This window comes from Lactuca sativa, chromosome 7 (genome assembly GCF_002870075.4).
Source record: "Lactuca sativa cultivar Salinas chromosome 7, Lsat_Salinas_v11, whole genome shotgun sequence".
In the NCBI taxonomy this organism is placed as follows: Eukaryota; Viridiplantae; Streptophyta; class Magnoliopsida; order Asterales; family Asteraceae; genus Lactuca; species Lactuca sativa.
Window position 1 is genome coordinate 82,990,696 of NC_056629.2, and position 15,792 is coordinate 83,006,487.

Sequence of the window (15,792 nt, forward strand, 5' to 3'; positions counted from 1 at the left end):
ACTTCATCTTTATGATTCTCTCAGAAGCGTCTTTTCTCTTCTTCACACTGCTAATGTTTTCCCTGCTTCCCCCCACATCAATAACCGGTTCACCTGCGACATAACCCTCCTCATGTTCTTCAACTTCATCTGCCACATACTCCTCCTCCTGGTCTTCTACGTCATCCACTACATACTCCTCCTCATGGCTTCTACTTCATCTGCCACAAACGCGTCTGCTGGTACTTCATTTGTAACTGCATCAAGAGAAAATGTTTGTGTATTGTAATCAAGAAAAAATGGCTATGTGTATTGTAATTAAGAAGCCAACCTTGGTTCAATAATGGACATGTTCTTTTATTGTGACCTTCTTGCTTACAGTGACCACATTTTGGAATCCCTCTCTTCTTACTAACAATATGCCTTCCTTCTTTTCGTAAGACATTTCTTCCTGTTCACCTTTGGTCTCCCAGGCAGCCTTCTACGTCTTGGTGGCAAGATGGTATTAGCAACTACAGTTGGCCATAAATCAGCACCATTAATTGGTTTTATTGTATATCTATAGCAACTTCCAAACATGCCTGTTGTGAACCAAACTGAAACATAGTCCTCTACATTCCCATTCAAAAACAATATTGTTGCAATGGCATGCAAACACGGTATCCCACTAATCTGCCAGGATCTGCATGCACAAGTTCTGTTGTTCAAGTCAACTCCATATCCTTCATGCAATAATCTGACCTCATATTGTTGTGGACCACTTGGAGTAACTTCCCAATACCTGTGATGAAATGTTATAGTAAATTAATTATTTTAACTTAAGTAAATTAGCTTTTGAAGTAAGTAACAAACCTTTGTGTTTTTTTCAAATTCTTAATCCTCCTTCTGATGGAGGGACAGATTGGCAAGTTCCATTTTTCTCCCTTCTTCTTTTGATTGAACATTCTCTCCATGACATAGACTCTAATTTCTTCAAGCATAGTTATTATCGGTTTTTTCCTTGCCTTTACAATTGCAGAATTGAAGGATTCTGATATGCCATTCTCTACGGCATCACAACGCCTATCTTCTAAAAAAAATGCCCTACACCATGTGCTTGGATCTCTTTACATCAAGTGGTCATAAGCATTTATGCTAAGTTGCCTAATTTCCCTCATTGTAGCTTCAAATGTTTTTTGTGTTGTAGACTTTGCAGCAATCCAAAAAAGCCTCTTAAACTCAACACCCGTAAACTTTTTCTTAAAGTTGGCATAGATGTGCCTAGCACATTGCCTATGCTCACTTCCTGGTGCTCTCTCCTTTACAGCCTTAACTAGACCTTTATGCTGGTCAGAAATGATTGTTAGCCCTGTCCTATCTCTCATCTCAATGTCATCAAGTAGTAGATCTAAGAACCACTTCCAAGTTTGCTTGTTTTCAACTGCAACTACAGCCCATGCCAGGGGATATATTTGATTGTTGGAGTCCCTACCAACAGCTGCTAATGCCTCACCTATACAAATAACCTTCAGAAAACATCCATCAATACCAATCACCCTCCTACACCCTTCAATCCAGCCATCTTTGACACCCTTCAAGCAAACATACATCTTCGAAAAGTACACTGTAGAATCAGGCATAATATCTACATCTATTTGGACGGTTGAACCCGGATTAGCCCTCAACAACTCAACACCATAGTTCCATAGCTTTTCATAGTGTCCCACCAAACTTCCCTCAATTTCATCCAATGCAAACCTTCTAGCATTTCTACATTGCCCGACACTCACATTAAGACCAAAATTAGTCTTCACCAACGCTTTCATTTTCCTGTAACTAAGCCTGGGTTGTTCCAATATGCCACGAATTAACGTTTTTCCAATCCACCTAAATATGACAATTGACCCCAGATTTACTGCTCTACAACAATTATGTTCATCAATCAGTGACTTGATTTAGAATGAATTTTCTTGGCTCATCCAAGTAGCCCACAATCTAAAAGGGCAGCATGCCTTTCCTTCAACTTTACTGCACCTAACTAATAATCTACTTGCATCATTTTTTTCATACCACAAATTGTAACCATTAGAAACAGCATAATTGGTAATCATTTGCTTAAGTTCATAAGGATCACAAAATTTCATACCTAAGACAGGTTTCATTGTGTCCCATTGTTGGTTAGGATCATGATCAGGAAAGTAAACTTCATCTGTGTTGCCACTATCTTCATCATTAACCCCTCCCTTTGGAATAACATTTGTGTGGGCCAAAAACGGATCTGTAGATTTCTTTAATGGAATAACTTCATCATCAAGTTCATGGTCCACTGATATATCATCTGACATGACTGAGTCTACATCATCCTCATATTCATCACTTTCTGTGTCCCCTTCTTTAGCTTTTTCTTCGTCAATCCACTCCATGACTGGCTCTTGATATTCATCAATGTACACATTGATTCTACAATCATTGGCATACCCAGCATCAAGAAACCTTACATAGTCATTATCATCTCTTAGTTCTCTCAATCCATCTACCACAGATCGATTTTGAAGACAATAATACACATCAGTGCACCTTTCCTTTGTTAATTTTTGAAGCTGTAAGATGAACTCTTTAAACCCCGTGTTTTTGAAATCAACTCCCGTAACAGATATTTTCAAAGGATTAAAGTACACTAATGGCTTAGGGACAAAGTTCCCACCATGGTAAACATCGACAGTAAGCATACCTTGCACCTTCAGTGAAAAATCGGCATGAAAAGCGAACCCTAATTTCACCGTCTGTGAAAAAACCTCCAACGTGTTCTATGTGATTTTGATTTTTGCGAATGGGTTATTCCACGTAATAGAGGGAGAAGCCACGTAATTGTTTATTTTTTTCTTCCCAGTAACATTTACCTCCTCACCGGCAGAATCGGTTACCACGATAGAATCAAAGAGCAAAATGTGATTTTAAATGGTATTTTTTGAACAAATTCTTTAATTAGATGGTATTTTTTGAACATGGTATACTTAAATGGTGTTTTTTGTACAAAATTGAAACATGGTTACCTTTTTAAGTCATTTTCCCTTAGGGGAGTTTTTATCGGGGTCTATTACAACGAAGGGTATGATTTAAATTATGGATGTGATTGCATTTTTTTAAGAAAAAACAGACTACATATCCTATGAGTCAACAAATAAAACTATACACCCACTGACTTTGACATATACACATGACTCATCCTCGTTTCGCAAGAAACCAAACTCTTTGACTTTCTCATCAAAACAAAGATTTCATATAGATGGATTTTTCAAGCTTACACACTCTATTAGGGTGTTTTGCATCGACAAAACCCTCTTCCTGACTCATGTAAACATCTTCAGCCAACTTTCCATTAAGGAAAGCGGTTTTGACATCCATCTGTCATATTTCATAATCATGAAACGCAACTATGGCTAGCATAACTCTTATATACTTTATCTTTGCAACCGGTGAGAAGGTCTCATCATAGTCAACTCCGGGAGTTTGAGTAAAGCAATTCGCAACCAATCGCATTTTATAAGTGTGTACTTTCCCATCCATGTCGATCTTCTTCTTGAAGATCCATTTGCACCCGACCGTCTTACGACCCGGTACATTGTCAACTAAGTTCCGAACTTGATTGCCATACATGGACTGAATCTCGCTGCCCATATCCTCTTTCCACTTTGTAAACTCTGGGCCTGCCATTGCTTCCTTGTAGCTATTAGGTTCATCCAAATTTACTAGTGTACTATCACTAATAACCGTATCACCCTCACTTGTTATATGAAAACCATATAACATAGGTGGAACACTAACTCTACTGGAACGTCTAAGAGGTAAGGACTCGTCAATCGGTTCAACAGGAGTTTCCTCCTCGGGTTGAACACCAACGTTAGAGGTTCCTTCATCGCTTGATTCTTGAAGCTCTTCAAGATCAATTTGCTTCCCACTATCCTTTTGGCTTATGAGTTCTCGCTCTCGGAAAACCCCTCTCCTCACAACGAAGACAACATTGTCACTCGGTCTATAGAAGAGATATCCAAAGGACTTTTGCGGATAGCCGGTGAAAATACATCGTTCACTACAAGGTTCGAGTTTGTTGTGAGTCTCTCGTCTTACGAAAGCCTCGCAACCCCAAACCTTGATATGTGCCAACGAGGGAGCTTTCCCTGTCCACATCTCGTGAGGTGTTTTGGCAACCTTCTTAGTAGGAACTATATTAAGGATATGGGCGGCAGTCTCTAAGGCATACCCCCAAAATAAGATAGGTAACGAAACACGACTCATCATGGAATGAACCATGTCCAATAAGGTTCGATTGCGCCTCTCAGCCACATCATTCAACTACAGTGTCCTGGGTGGCGTCAATTGTGAAACAATTCTGTATTCCTTGAGGTAGTCGTAGAATTCAAGACTAAGGTACTCACCACCTCGATCGGATCGGAGCATCTTAATTTTCATGCCTAGCTGATTCTCCACTTCTTGCTTAAACTCTTTGAAATTTTCAAAGGATTCTGACTTGTGCTTGATTAAGTAGATATACCCATATCTGCTATAATCGTCAGTGAAAGTCACATAGAAGCGGCTTGCATCCATTGTGGTGGATCTAAAGGGCCCACATACATCGGTATGTATAAGATCCAATAAACCCTCACCCCTTTCACAAGTGCCAGTGAAGGGTGACATGGTCATCTTTCCAAGTAAACAAGACTCGCACGCGTCATCGTCTCTAAGGTCGAATGACTCCAACACTCCATCCTTTTGGAGTTGGGCTATGCGTTTCTTGTTGGCATGTCCAAGACGACAATACCACGAGCATGCTTTATCCAAACTACTGGAAGAATCGATATGCAACACATCATTTCCTAAGTTGTCTACAACCATCACAGTTTCATATAAACCATTACAAGGCAATGCTTCAAAAATAGAAAGAACCATTAAAGAAAGCATTAATAGAACCTTTTTCATTATCAAACGAAAATCTAAAACCTTGTTTATACAAAACATGAAAGGAAATAATGTTTCGCATAATTTTTGACGAATAGCAACAATTATTCATATCTAAACCTAACCCACTACTAAGCACTAAAGAGTAAACTCCACTCTTGGTGACAGACGATGCTTTCCTATTCCCCATGATCAAGTTTATCTTTCCATGCTCCACATCCCTACTTCTTCTTAGACCTTGCAAACCAGAACAAATGTGAAAACCATATCCTGTATCGAGGACCCAAGACATAGCATGTGATGAGTTATTAGATTGAATAGTGTAAATACCTGCGAAGGATGGCTTTATCTTCCCATCCTTGATATCTTGCAAGTACTTCGGACAACTTAGTTTCCAATGCCCTTTTCTCGTGGCAGTAATAGCACTCTGCATCCTTCGGGTTGGAGGAGGGTGCAACGAGACCAACCTTGGTTCCACTAGAATAGGTACCATCGTGGGACTTTCCCTTGTGGCTCTTAGAATGATCCTTCCTCTTCTTACCCTTCCCTTGCCCAATTGCCAAGACGGGAGCGGTAGTAGGAGTTGATGCAATGGATTTGTCATTCAGACTACTCTCAGCAATCCTTAGCAGGCCTTGAAGCTTGCTTAGAGTGACCTCCTCCTTGTTTATATGGTAGGTCATACGAAACTGGTTGTAACAAGGAGGTAAGGAGTGTAGAATAATATCTATGGCCAGCTCCTCATCGAAGTTAACATTTAACTTCAGCAAGCGGTCCACATACCTCTGCATTTTCTGCAGGTGGGTCGTGATGGACTCTCCATCCTTCATCTTAGTAGTGATCATCGCAGCGATGATCTCGTACCTTTCCTGCCTCGCGCTTTGATGGTACCTATCCATCAAATCTTGATGCATCTCGTAGGGGTAATAGTCCTCGTATGACTTTTGGAGTTCTGCGGTCATTGTCGCGAGCATGATGGAATGAACTTTCGTAGCATCTCGCTCGTGAGCCTCGTAAGTAGCAATCTCTTCGGGAGTGGCAGTGTTGACATTAACCTCTTTCAGCTCCTTAGCGAGAAGATACTCCTTGTCCTTGTAACGGGTTATCATTCGGATATTGCAGATCTAGTCATTGAAGTTGGACCCATCAAAAATCACCCTCTCACACAAATTCATGAGTGAGAATGAGCCAGAAGGGGTCGAGCATGAAGCGTTGTTGTTGTTTGAAGTAGACATTTGAAATAGAAAAGAGACAAAGTTTGATTAGATAAGAATCCCCAATTAAACACCCAAATGAGAAATTAGGGCTAGGATCCAACAATATTATTTGCAATTTAGAAGAGGGATGTTGTAATCTAAATCACAAATAATTTGAAGGTAAGTGAATGACGATTCACTAATTTCCACCATGAAAAACGAAAAAGAGATTAAGTTTTAAATGTATTAAACTCCTAGATCTTTTGAGATTCATTGAACTTTTCAATGACATGTTTAAATCTCGATATGCCCTTCAAGTTTGTGACTGGGATACCGAGGATCACAAACAAGGTGTGAATAACCATGCAAATATACTTGGTACCCTCGATGTCATTTACCACCTAATCAATGTGCCAGTTAACCACACATGCTCCATTGATCTATGATAAACATCGAGTCACCCTTTGCCACCATTGCTAGTCCATATTAGTGTGTCGGTTATCCACGCACGCTCCACTAATGACTTGGCAGGGTGCAAAGTGTAATTTCATGGAATAACATCATTTCACATTTTTCCTAAAGTAACTAAGATTGAGAATTTTATAAAAAAACATTTAGTTACTTTATTAATCATTATACTTTTAATGAGGAATTAGTTGCCATATCCTACCCGTTCGGCTAACGACCCTCCACCAATCAAGGAAGCGGTGGGTGAGAGTGAACACCCATTAAATTGTCAGTTTATAGGCAGCAACCTTATACCCCTCCCCCTTATAGATCGGCTTCGTGAATGAGGCTTACTAACGGTAAGACTAGCTTTATATATATATATATATATATATATATATATATATATATATATATATATTAATCTTATAATATTATAATAGTATAAGGGTTGAAATTTAAACTTGTAAAATTCTAGGGTTTAGAATTTAAATATTTCAAAATTAAACTTTTAATCAACAATTTAAATTCCAAAACATGAGGGAAAGTTTTGAAACTTTTCAAAACTTTCTAGATCATACTATAAATAATTTAATTAAACAATTAATTAGTGATTATCTAAATTTTGACCTAATCCAATTTCATGGCAAGATAATGCAATTAAATAATTCAAATAATTAAAGTTATCATATAAGACAATAATTATCTAATTAATTTGCAATTATCTTCTATTTTGATAAGGATAATCATATCAATTTTATAAAAATCAAATTTTATTAATCAAAAACGTTTTTGGTAATTATCTCAATCAAAAATAGGCAAAAATTACGAAATATCTGCTCTCTGACTCTCCGACTCATCGAGTCACTGACTGGACTCGTCGAGTTCATCAAGTGACTCAACGAGTTCAGCTGTCAGAGGGCAGAAAATTCGATTTTGCAAGCAATGAATGATTAAACAAGGCATTACATATAATAGGAAACAACCTAGGCTCTGATACCACTGATGGGTTTTGAGCATTACATCAATTATATGGTGCACATGCAAACCCTAAAGCTTTGGATCTAGGTTTCTCTAATTGTACATGCAAATCATGCAAAGCTTGTAAACCCTAATTCTAGCATACAAAATCGAAAATCATAACTAAACTAGGGTTAAGAAATCACCTTTCAATTGTAGCTTAAATATCTTGAGCTTTAAGAACCTAACACCTCAAATGTGATGCCTCTAATGAATTACAAACACCAAAGCAAGTTGGATGATCTTGTAGAGAGGGGAAGGAGTCTCAAAGCCGGATCTTGATCTCTAGGGTTCAAGGTGGTAGCTGAAAATGCAAAGCCTAGGGTCCTTTATATAGGTGGGCTGTTAGGGTTTCAATCAAAACCCTAATTGGATTGCTTAGGCCTTAAGCAATCCAAAGGAACCTTCCATAACAGGGCCTTGGACGAATCCAAGGTGGGCTTCCCCCTTGATTTCGTCCATCCCATTCCTAAGGGATCCTCAGCCCAAAATCCAATTATGTTATAATTGCAATTCTAGTCCCATATGTTCAATTAATATCTTTTGATCACAAATTTAATTTCTTGATTAATTCTTGACCAATATTAATTAACCAATATGATTTCTCTTTTAATATATTATTCATATAATATATTAATAAACCATAATAACCTCTTTCTCTATTAATCATCCAGTCAAGTTGCTCCAGTGAAGGCAACCCAAAAAGGACCATGCTACAACCGGGTCAAGTACATACCAAATATAGTTATGGGCTTAGACACCTAATCCAACAACTTGATGAAGAGAAGTTGGTTTTGTAAGCAAGTAGGTTCTATGAAGGTTTAGGAAATGGTTGAGGATTATTCTGGCGAGGGCTTGGAAATGGTTATGATATGGTTTGTGAGTGGGATTCCATGGACACTTGTATTTCATGGATAGAAAAGCAAACTCTTATTGAAAGCGAAGTTCGAAGTCCATGGTTTTAGGATCTAGGTCTCCATCAAACTGATAGTTAAAATTAGTAGGAACATGTAGATCTGGTTGAGTGGGTTGAACAAATGGAATGGGTGGGATAACCGCTTTGAAAGGATCTGAAACATATGGATTCAAGACATGTGGATCGAAAGAGCTAACAAGAGCAAGAGGACCTCCTGTGAATTCTCTCAATGTTTGTGCAACATTTGATTCGTGTCCTTGTAGCTCATCAAACAACCGGTAAAGCTTCAGCTTCTTCAAAGATCCATTACTCCGAATACACAATTTTACGTTTCCCCATCCTTTACCAAGACTATTGATGAACTTGAGATTGTATTTTAGCGGAGTTCGGACAATCCTATGAGTTGTCATATTGTTGACGATGATTTTGTACCTATTGGAAGCTGAGGCAACTGATTCACCGGGAGTAGTGGCGAAGGTATCAAACTCATTGATGACCGAAGTCAGACGCTTATCCTTCATGTTTTCTGATCACTCGAACAGATCTTGGAGAGTGTCCCAGATCTCTTTAGCAGATTTGCATAACTTAATGTTCTCAAAGAGAGAAGGAGGAACACCGAACACCATCTCGGGAAATGCAACTTGATATGCATGCAGTTTCTCGATGTCTATAGCAGTGAGAGGTGTTGGGCATTGTTCTTCTTGGCCCATGAGTGTTGCAACAACATCTCCAACCATTTATATGACCGGAACATGTGGACCATCTTTCACAGAAGGGCAACCCACATTATTTGTTATTTGCATTGAATACATTTGTTGAGATGAATTAAGAGCAACCATTGAAGTTAAGATATTAGAGCAGAAGCGGTATATAAAAGAACTTTTATCCTGAACACAGAAATGATTGAGATACCAAGGTAATCTCAGATCAAATATAATTTATTCTTATGGATTCAAAGGACAACTGTAACAATCAGTTATTTCGGGTCAATAAAAGTCAAACAAGTCAAACCAAAGTCTAAACAAGTCAACTACGATAAACCAAAGTTAAATAATTAAAATTATTTGATTTAAAAATGTATTGTTATATGTGTTTCAGTTTTGGAGTCAAAAACTACTTGTATTCTTGGGAAATCAATAAACAGGTACCCACACAGGTTTTGAGAATACGAAGTTGATGGGTTTTGGTCATAAGACATCCTATGTGCTCATACAAACCCTAATGCTTGGATCTAGGTTTCTCTATTGTACATGCAAGTTATCCAAGACTATAAACCCTAATTCTAGCATACAAGTAATCATATTAACATAAGAATAGGTTTATAATATTACCTTGATTGTTATGTAGCAATAACAATCCCAAATCTCCTTGTATTGACTTTGGAAGGCTTAGAGTCACAAGTGTCACTCCTCTAATGGCTCACAAACACCATAAGCAAGAGGATGAATAGGAGAGAGGTTAGAGGCTGCCCAAAACGTGTTCTAACCCTAGAAAAGAAGTTCCCCACGTTTTTGAGCCTTAAGGGTTATATTTATAGTGAGGCTATTAGGGTTATCTAACAAGGAAACCCTAATTTGGTTGCTTAAGCCCTAAGCAACCCATAGACTCCTTTAATCAAGCCCTTGGACGATTTCCTTATGGGCTTCCCATAAGAATTCGTCCAACCCTTGATACAAGGCAATCCATGGCCCAAATTTCAATTATCTTATAATTACAATTCCAGTCCCTTAAGTTTAATTAATCTCTTTTAGTCACAAAACTAATTACCAATTAATTATTGACTAATATTAATTAAACAATATGATTTCTCCTTTAATATATTATTCCCATAATATATTAATAAATCATATTTAATCCTTTCTCTTCATAATTCATCCTATCAAGTTGCTTTGGTGAAGGCAACCCAAAAGGACCATGCACCATCGGGTCAAGTACATACCAAAATAGTTATGGACTTAGACACTAATCCAACAGTCTCCCACTTGGGTAAGTCTAATAACTATTATGCGTATGACTTCAGATCCTGATCTGTAATCGTAGCTTTCCAAAGCCGTTGTCAACTCTGATCCTATCAGATACGCGTGTCCTTAGATAAGGGATCATATATTCCTCCATTCTAGATATCATATGAGATATGATTTCAAATCATTCTCTTTGTACTATATCTCGATTCCCGATTTATGACGACTGACTAATTGAACAAATCAAATTAGCCCTAGCCCGGCCGAGCATTTACGTTTGTCATCACTAAATCATCGAGGGGCCCAAAGGTATCGCTTTTATCCTACTTTGGATAAAAGGAACGGATAAACTTTGATACAATGCTTGCTTGCACTTACTAACCAAATCACACACAACAATATGTTTTATAACACCAAGTTACTAGTGATTTTACATATTATCAATGTGCAACCGATTTGCAAGATACAACTCACACATCTCGGTTTCAAGAATATAAGATGTTATTGTCTCACCAATCACTCGTGATACAATTCATGGAGTGATCCAAGTGAGCGTGGGTTTAATTCAATGCTCAAATCATATTCATAAGCACTCACGAACATTGCACCAAACATTTGCTTATGTCTAATACTCCTCTAGACAATCCACACACCAATTCACGACAGTCTTCATTCATATCTACTTCCAACATATGAACGACTGTGGCCCGTTCGAATAATTCGATTATTCTTAATAAATTCAATTATTATGGAAGTCAAAACATGCAAATGTGAAACACAAGAATAATACTAATCCCATATGGCCTCAAACCTTTGAGTATAAATAAAACACCTTTTATTTATCACCATATCGATTACTCATTATTTGTCGTTTCGGGTAATCAACTTCTTACTTGAATTATTACACTTGTCCCATGCTCTTAGCATGCACACAATGTTTTCCTATGGTTCTTACTTTGTGAAATAGATCAAATGAAACACATTTCCAATCATTCTCATTTCACAACTCCAAATCCTTTTTCATAAGTGTGAGAATATCAAATTCTTGTTACTTATAAAATATGCTAGATTCTAACATTCTATGCAATAATCCTTTCGTAACGTCACTGCACCAAAGTCACAAAGACTATTGCCAATGATATTACAAGGTCCTCTATCGGAGATTGTTACAAGACAATTTCTTAGATATGATGTCTCTCACTCAAAGTACTTTCCTTTGAACATCCTTTTACATAAAAGTTTCTAATCTAGTCCTAGATTTTTAATATTCAATTCCCAATATGGATACATTTCCATATTTTCCATATGACAACTCATTCTTAATAGAATCTCATCTATTCTTAATGATGTCGATATGGTCCATCCAATATGGACACATTTCCATATTTTCCATATGACAACTCATTCTTAATAGAATATTTTCTATTCATAATAATGTCGATATGGTCCATCCAATACCATGCTTCCAACTACTCACAAGCGACCAATCCTCGTCGAACTTTGGATTGTCCTTTGATAGTTGTTTAATTATTTTAGTCAAAACCAATTCTAGTCCCTTTTCCCTCTAAATGCGCTCGACATTTGAAAATTTTTAGAATGGTCAAACATTAAAGCATTTACAATCGATCCTATACCCGAAGCGTATGGGACACGACGCATAATGTTTTATTTGCTATGTTCTCAAAATTCGAATTGTGAAGAGGAATGCCGTAATCATAATCGAAATTTTAAGAACACACTATGTACCCTTGACTAAATTTATTAACATTTCTCAACTTAATCCTTTAGATTTGAAATGAAGCATAATATTCTCTCCCTTAATTATAGCAAAACAACTATTCCTTCCTTACAACTTTGCAAAGAATGACTCTTGTTTTCTATAATTAATATTGCCAACTTGCAATACGTGCCTTAATAATCATACAATCATAACTTTTATGCTCCCACTATCATGATGATTATTATAGACATAACACGTATGCTCCCACTAGCTTCGACATGTATTCAGAAACAACTAAACTTTCAGAAAAACAATGCTTATTGGATTTCTTAAGTTCATGTTTCTAATACTTAGTGCTTTGATAATCTTTTATCAAGGCTTCTTGAACTTATACACCTTTGCCTTAGATAGTTCATATGTGTGTGTAAACAATTGCCAAACCTCACAATTCAAATTATGGAAAGGGATACCGTAACCATAATCGAATTTGAGAATGCAATTTTACAATCACTATCTTCTTAAAATCTTTCTTAGTGAAAGCATTTCCTCACAATCATTTTCATGAAGGAGGAAATCTTATGACACTTAGATTTGAGCGGTGTATGTGTTCCTATCCATGTGAATTTGTTAAAACCAAAGTTTACGACAAATTCAAACTCATATGGACCGAACTTTCTTAATCTTGATTTCTTGCCTTTATGGTAGCACAGCTGCCCACCATGTCTTCCAAGTAGTTAAGCAGCTCACCTTTTTTTTTATCACTGTACTTTCCATTGATCAAGGTCCTTGCCTTTTATGCATTCAAATGAGAACTCATAGGACTCACATGTATAATTAACTCGATTGGTTTGGCACATAAACTAAACAATTTCAACACGATAGGTTGTAAACCTCAACTCGTGTGCTAGTGATGATCGATAAGGTTTATTTGATTTGTTCTTGAAACCTTTCAAGACCATTAAGACTCCCACTGACTCCTTGACATATAAGATTCTCTTGTTAATAACCATTTCTTGACGAACAAATATCCAAGAGTTAGTGTAGCTCATATCAAAATACTTCATAAATTGGTCCTAGTTGGTCTTTGTCTTATCCAAGACATCATAACTTTCCACATTTGATGAATGTTATAAACCTTCTTAACACTTATCACTCAATGTCACAATCTTAGCTCTAAGACTTGTTTTTGGAACGAAGTATGATTGACTTCTTGATTTAACCATTTCTTCAATCCTTGATTCCTCTTCTTAAACATACAATTGTACTAAGACTTACTTAGAGGATCAATCGAGATATGGTTCTTAATCACTAAGACCTATCATAAATCATAAAAGCTACTCTCCCTTCTTCTTAGAATGGAGAAACTTTTATCTTTCTGCCTACTTGATTCTTGTTATTCGTTTTGCTATTGATTTAAACTTTTTCAATCAATTCAGAATTACACTTAATCTTGTAAGTATAATCATATTTACTAAACCTTTAGTAAATCATGACGAATATCTTTGTTACTCTTATAGTGGACTTGATCAACACATAACTTTGCGTACTCGATCTCCTAGTCCTTCACTTGACACTTTGTCAATGAAATAGTCTAATTATCAAATATGAGATTTCTCATTCATCGTGCAACCAAGTTGCGTGATTCCAAATTTCTGTCCAATTGAAACTTTGGGCGATGAGAAACTCTCCCTATTTGGTAAATTTTCGACTTTCCATAAATAACATAATAAGAACCAAATCCATTATTGTTAATAATAGAAACATTTTAACATCAATTTTTTCATACACGCCATTGTAAGGATAAATAATATAAAATCAAAATTTATTTTATTGCGGAAAAATTTGTCCTTACAATGCAACTCATTGAAAAACTTATGCTAATACATCTTTCTTAGCAATCTAATTCTAACTCTAAGTAGTAGCTCAAGAATATAATCTCCAAGTAATGCGATCGAAATCCATTCCTTCACGGTTAGATTCTGCTCACTTATTCCCTTAAGTTTTCTTTCTTTTCTTCGATCCTACAAAACATCAATTGTAATCTTATCACATTATGTATTAAGAATCTAGAATAGAAGCTTAAAAGAGTTAGTCAATGGATTTTACCTAAATCAGAGCCATACGTTTTGACTCTCCCATCTCTTAGATCTCTTAGGTAAATAGGGCAGCTTCGTCTCCAATGCCCCTTTTCTTGGCAATAAAAGCAAATTGACTCTTTTGGAACATGACATGGAACTACTTCAGACATTGCCTTTCTCTTATGATCAAACTTTTCGATCATTGCATGTCTTTCATTGCCATTGTCTATATCCATAGAGGTCTTGAAGGCAGATTCACCAATCAACTTTGCTTTTCTATTGCGCCAAACCATTGCTGATTCAGCAGCAATATGTAACAGCCCGGAATCTCAGGTATTGTTAAATTATGTTTTTGGGGTGATTTAAGAGGGGACTCGGCGAGTTGGAGCCTAGACTCGCCGAGTAGGATCTCAGACTTGGTCGCGGGATCGCGATTGGACTCGACGAGTCCAGATATGGACTCGGCGAGTCTACGCTGTTTAGCGAAAACCCTAACCGTTCAGGTTTAGGGCGTATAAAAAAGGACTTATTGGCCGTCATTGTTCATTTTAGCCTTCTGAGAAGAACCCTAAATCGATTGTGTGCATCTGGAGCAAGGATTATAGGCCATTGTTGATTATAGAAGAGTTGTTGTGCAAGGAAGAGAAGGGATTGGCTAAAGGAACAGCAAGGGAGTCACATTCTGAGGATTGGGGACACAGAGAATACATCATCCAGGTAAGAATTCGAGTATACTCTGCTATGTTGATGTGATTATGGAATTAGGGTTTATGGAACCCTTTTGTGAATAGATTGAATGTTACCCTAGTCCCCTAATCGATTGTAACCCTGTATTGGGACCTTTGGAGGTCCAGAATGTCCCATGTCTGTGCATTTCGGGAATTGATGAAGGTTTTGGATTGGAATCCTTATGCCTTAGGTCAAAATGTAAATTATAAATCATAGGATGTATCATGAGCACTGAAATGAGGACTTTACGTGATGGATCAGCCTAGGAAGGCCAGACCTAGGAATGGTCGGAGCAGTTCTGACCTTAGGATGCAGTTTGAGCGGTTGCATGGCATGGACTCGCCGAGTTTGATGAACAGACTCGGCGAGTAGCTTGAAGATTAACTGGGACTCGTCGAGTTGTTCTCCAGACTCGGCGAGTTGAGTCGGGGTGGCCCCGCGATTCTTCCAGGAGTAACTCGTCGGGTCAAGGAGGATACTCGACGAGTAGATAGGGAATCTCAGAGAGTTGGAGGACGTCTAGACTCGCCGAGTCTGGTCGAGTTGACCGTTGACCAGAGTTGACCTAAGTCTGACTTCTTAGGGATAGTCACACTTAGAAGATATAAGTATTAATGAGAGATATGTGATGTTATAGGGAAGTTGTAGCTCGACGGATTGTGCGCGAGTGATTTCAGGATTTGCTAGCCTTCAGCATTCGCGAGGTGAGTCTTCTCACTATACTGTACCCGGAAGGGTTTGACTGTGTGACCGGAAGGTCAGATATGATATGTGATATGTATGCTATATGTGGTAAGTTATTTGTTATATG

The 15,792-nt window shown here is 37.5% G+C and overlaps 1 protein-coding gene across 1 annotated transcript; it reads right to left on the bottom strand.

The window, feature by feature from the left end:
* Positions 1 to 384: 384 nt before the first annotated feature.
* Positions 385 to 1,393, bottom strand: LOC122195138 (uncharacterized). The gene is made up of 2 exons (XM_042896659.2): positions 832 to 1,393; positions 385 to 760 (listed from the first exon to the last, which is right to left on the bottom strand). Exons 1-2 carry the CDS (start codon positions 957 to 959, stop codon positions 391 to 393), a joined length of 498 nt encoding a protein of 165 aa, XP_042752593.1. The 5' UTR covers positions 960 to 1,393; the 3' UTR covers positions 385 to 390.
* Between the last annotated feature and the right edge of the window lie 14,399 nt (positions 1,394 to 15,792).